We start from the raw sequence: 5,000 nt of genomic DNA, 5'->3' as shown, positions 1-5,000 counted from the left end.
TGTTGTTATTATGATGATCATTATTTTTTTATTATTATCATTATTATTATTATTCTAATGATGATGATGATGATAATTATTGTTATTATTATTATGATGATGATAATGATGATGATGATGATCATCATCATCATCATCATTTCATCATCAATATTATTACTACTATTATTTTTATTACTATCATCATTATTATTGTAATTTTTATCTTTATTGCTATTATTTATATGATTATTATTATAGTTGTTATGATGATAATAGTTATGATATTTATTATTTTTATTTTTTTTTTATTGTTTTATTAGTAGTACTATTTGTAATATTATTGTTACTATTAGTATTATTTTTATTTTTGTTGTAATAGTTATCAATATTTTTTGTATCATCATTGTTAGGTGTGTTATTGATATTATTACTACTGTTATTATTATTATCATTATCATTATCATTATCATCATCATTATCGTTATCATTTTTGTTATCATTGTCAGTGTTATTGTTATTATTATTATTATTATTGGCATTATATTATTACTATTATTACTATTTTTATTATTTTATCATTATATATATCATAATTATTGTTACTGATATTATTATCATTTTCATTATGGATATTATTGTTATTATTAGTAGTAGTGGTGGTGGGATTGTAATCATCATTATCTTTATTCTATAATTATTATTATTATCATTATTTTAAATTCATTATTGTTATTATTGATATTATCATTACTGTTTATATATATTTTTGTTATTAGTATTACTGTTACTACTATTATTTATGCTAGTATTATTGTTATTAGAGTATACTGATAGAAATGATTGTAATGATTGTAAAATTGTTAATAAAAACAAATTATTATTATTGTTATTGTCATTGTGATAGATGATATATAGCTACTGATATTATTATTATTTTTTTACCATTAGTATAATTTTCATTGCCATTATTGTACATGCATATAAGGGTGAAGATTTTCATCCTTTAGTGAACTCATCTTGTGTTGAGTTATTTACACTTATGTTTTGTTTATCTCAAAATCTTTGATACCAGAAAGCTATGTATTTTGACACAATTTACAACTAAATTAAATGTTTATTTTTTTATAGTTTGTTGACTTTTTGATATTGGATTGTATTTAGATTGAATTAATGGTCTGGGATTGTGCATTGACAGTGTAAGATTGATTTCACACCCTGAGATTGAACTGAAAGCCCAAGTCTCATCTAACGTTTACTTGCAGGTCACTGGATGGGCGGCTGCAGGTGTCCCACCGCAAGGGGCTACCGCATGTTATCTATTGCCGTCTGTGGCGTTGGCCTGAGCTACAGAGCCACCACGAGCTTCGCGCTCTTGAGCACTGCACATACGCGTTTAACCTCAAAAAGGAGGAGGTTTGCGTCAATCCGTATCACTACACCAAGATAGAGGCTCCAGGTATGTCATAGATTTTCATCTTTTATTTTATTATTATTATTATTATTATTATTTTTTTTTTAGTAAGATACAATTATGAGAATAATTTAAATGGCTTGAAAATGAATAGAAAAAAATGGAGAAGGTCTGTGAGAGGCTGTGGATATGAATAGATTTGCAAGAGGTCTGTTATATGTTTGAGTTTGGGATTCTTTTTTTTTTTCTTTTTTTTTTATAGGTTTGTGACGTGGGATTATATCTGATGAGATTGATGTTGAGTTTGAATTAGATTTGATATTGTTACTGTGAACTGAATCTGGACTGATAGCTGTGCATTTTGATGTTGACTGCTAAAGTTAGAAGTGAATTAAAAAAATATTGAATTGACTTTTTGACTTTGATGTTTATGAATGGATATCGACTTTCATGAGGATAATGTCTTCAATATGAGTGCATTTGGATAGAACTTTAAGGTTATTGTTATTGAGACTGTTTAAAATTGAATCTAATTTGGTTTTGTAATTTTAAATTTTAAATTTGTTCAATTAACCAGTGTATCTATATTCATTTAGTTGAAGATAATGGAAGTCAGTTGAGAAATAGTAAATAGTTAAGCTGTAGCTGGTTGAAGATTATATAATCCTATACATAATTAGGCTGAGTAAAGACTATTAGTACATGTATATGAGAGGCACAAAATTAAAAGTAATATTGGTAAATTTGACATTGATTGTCAAAGAAAATGATTTTGTAATATTGATAACAAATTGCAAAAGTAAAAAAAACATAAACCAGTTGCATCCTTCTTTCATGGATACTCTTTTAAACTTGATATTTCCACTGTGAGTGAACTAAATGGATTGTTTATAGGGAGGAAATAGATTGTTTACAGGGAAGGAAATAGATTGTTTATAAGGGAGGAAATAGATTGTTTATAGGGGAGAAAATAGATTTTTTATAGGGGAGAAAATAGATTGTTTACAGGGGGAGGAAGTAGATTTTTTTATAGGGGAGAAAATAAGTTGTTTACAGGGGAGGAAATAGATTGTTTATAGGGGAGAAATAGATTGTTTAAAGGGGAGAAAATAGATTGTTTATAAGGGAGAAAATAAGTTGTTTACAGGGGAGGAAATAGATTGTTCATAGGGGAGAAAATAAGTTGTTTACAGGGGAGGAAATAGATTGTTCATAGGGGAGAAAATAAGTTGTTTACAGGGGAGGAGATAGATTGTTTATAAGGTAGAAAATAGACTGTTTACAGGGGAGAAAATAGATTATTTATAGGGGAGAAAATAGATTGTTTGTTGGAGAGAAAATATTTTTTTTTACAGGGGAGGAAATAGGTTATTTAGAGGTGGTAAAATGGTTTGTTTAGAGCAGATGAAATAGATTGTTTATAGGGGAGAAAATAGATTGTTAAAAGGAGTGAAATAGATATTTATTGGGGGGGAAATAGATTTTTACAGGGGAGTAAATAGTTTGTTTACAGGGGGTGAAATATACTGTTTATAGGGAACGAAGTAGACTTTTTATATAAATAGAAGTTAGGAAAAAGGAAAAAGATCTATTAATTTTATGAATATGAAATGAATGTAATGGAGGTAAAAGAAAGGAGTGATAAATAGGATATACTCCAGTATTGATTGTGTCCTTTCCATAGTATGTTGTATTAAGGAAAGTAAGGTGTAAAAATAAATTATTGTTAGGAAATTCAGCTAATATAAGTTTCCTTTTTTTGTGTTCTTTATTGTGTTTATGAGAAAATTTTTTATTATGATGAAAAGGCTGGGTTTGATTGGGAGCATGTATGTATGAGATTAGAGTTAGAATGATCATAGGTAATTAATTTTTTACATAATTATCATCCTTGTGATATATCCTTAGAGGCCGACTCCTCCTTTTGTTTATTTTTTTAGTAATTGCAAATTGCAGATCTAATATTTACTCTTCCATATGAAAATATACAATTTTGTTTAATGGAAATGTATATAATTCTGAAATGTCTTTTTGGCTTGTTTGGATTTGGATGATGTATGTTATTTTATTATCCCTAGAGATTATATGTACATGATATAATCAGTAATTTCTTTTTTTTTTAATTAGTCTGAATTAGTCCTTAAAAAGAAAAGAAAAAAAAAATCATCATGACCTTATAGAGGAGGAAAAACTGATGAGCTGTTCTTGTCACCCTCTGTAGCCCTGCCGGCCATCCTGGTGCCGCGCGGGAGCAGCAGCAGCAGCAGTAGTAGTGGAGGCGGAGGAGGGGGAGTGGGCGGCTCGGGCTCGGATCCAGGGTCAGCAGAGGACCTGGGCTCTCTGGCTGACCTCACGGCCGACAGTGTCAGCGACTCTACTTCCCTGACCTCGGTGGCCCCCACCCTCGACCCTCAGCCCACTTTCCCCCCAACCGAGTCTCCTCCGCCTGGCTACATGAGCGAGGACGGTGACAGTCATGACCTGCCCGATATTACAAATTACTCAGGTATGTGAATGCCAGTATCATTTTTGTCAATTTATAACCAAGTATGTGAGAGCTGTTTGCTCTCTTTTCTCTCAGCTTTAGATTTATTTTACTGATAGATTAACCCATTCATGATGGATGACGTGATATCATGTCTTTGGAATATATCGCTGTATATATACATTTTACGTGGTTACATTTATTTATGCACGTTGTAGTTGTATTTTTATGTACGTATTTTTCTTGACTATCAAAAGATTTCAAAAGATTAAAAAATCTCTCATTGTCACCTTTTAGAATAGGATGGTTGAAAATCAATCTTAAAGGTTATATGTGGCCTTGCACCTTGAGAAATCTCTCAATTTGAAACTGGGCATTTGCTATATTGCAGGTGGGAGTGGAATTAGACAAAAAAATGCCCTGCCCTGAATGGGTTAATGGATAGATTGATTACAAAATAATCTATTCTGTGGATGTCTAGCATCATCTTTTTTTCCCTGAAGTTTTGCTTGTATTTCGTTATTAAAAAAAAAAAAATTGTTTCTTTGTTTTTATCTTTTTGAAATTGTAAAGTGCTTTTGTTTTATTTATACTTTTTTCCTTTTTGCTTTTTATCCAAGATTTGTTTTTTTTTGTATTTATTTATTTATTTATTGGTAGGCTTGAGGTGTGTTCATGTGCTTTCAAGCCCAGTTTGTTTGATGTCAAATTTGTTTGATGTCAGGTTTTCGTATTCTACGTAATGCAACTTTATAGATTAATTTAAAAGTTGATTAGTTGAATATTAGCCAATCTTTACTTTCTTTACGTCATATTGGTTGTTTCATAGGTTGCTTTTGTTATGGGGCAATTTCACACTAGTATTTTGTAGTTTCTGAATATCTTTCTTGTAATATTAGGGAAGTGAAAATAGATTAGGATTTTTTGACAACAGACGATTAGGATTGAATGGAGGTGGAAATTAAAGGGTGAAGAGTTGGCCGATGTGTGGTTTCAGTATGAGTGGATTTCGCAGTGTGGAATCCTGTCATTTGTGTGGTAGATTTTTTTGAAGGAAATAAGTAGTATATATTTATATATGCATATTTTTTGGAAGATGTGATGGAATGACATCTGAAATGC

The 5,000-nt window shown here is 30.3% G+C and overlaps 1 protein-coding gene across 1 annotated transcript in view; it reads left to right on the top strand.

Annotated features, from left to right (window-relative positions):
- Window positions 1-5,000, top strand: part of Smox (Smad on X protein) — a 180,823-nt gene that overhangs the window by 10,555 nt on the left and 165,268 nt on the right. Inside the window, exons 2-3 of the mRNA XM_043009517.2 lie at window positions 1,245-1,438; window positions 3,615-3,899. Coding sequence (XP_042865451.1) covers window positions 1,245-1,438; window positions 3,615-3,899 — 479 coding nt within the window. The remainder of the gene's footprint in view (window positions 1-1,244; window positions 1,439-3,614; window positions 3,900-5,000) is intronic.

This window comes from Penaeus japonicus, unplaced genomic scaffold (assembly GCF_977035675.1).
Source record: "Penaeus japonicus unplaced genomic scaffold, GWHDUDI00000001_assembly GWHDUDI00000003, whole genome shotgun sequence".
NCBI lineage: Eukaryota > Metazoa > Arthropoda > Malacostraca > Decapoda > Penaeidae > Penaeus > Penaeus japonicus.
The sequence above is the reverse complement of the archived record's forward strand: the minus strand, read 5'-3'. Positions and strand labels throughout refer to the sequence as shown.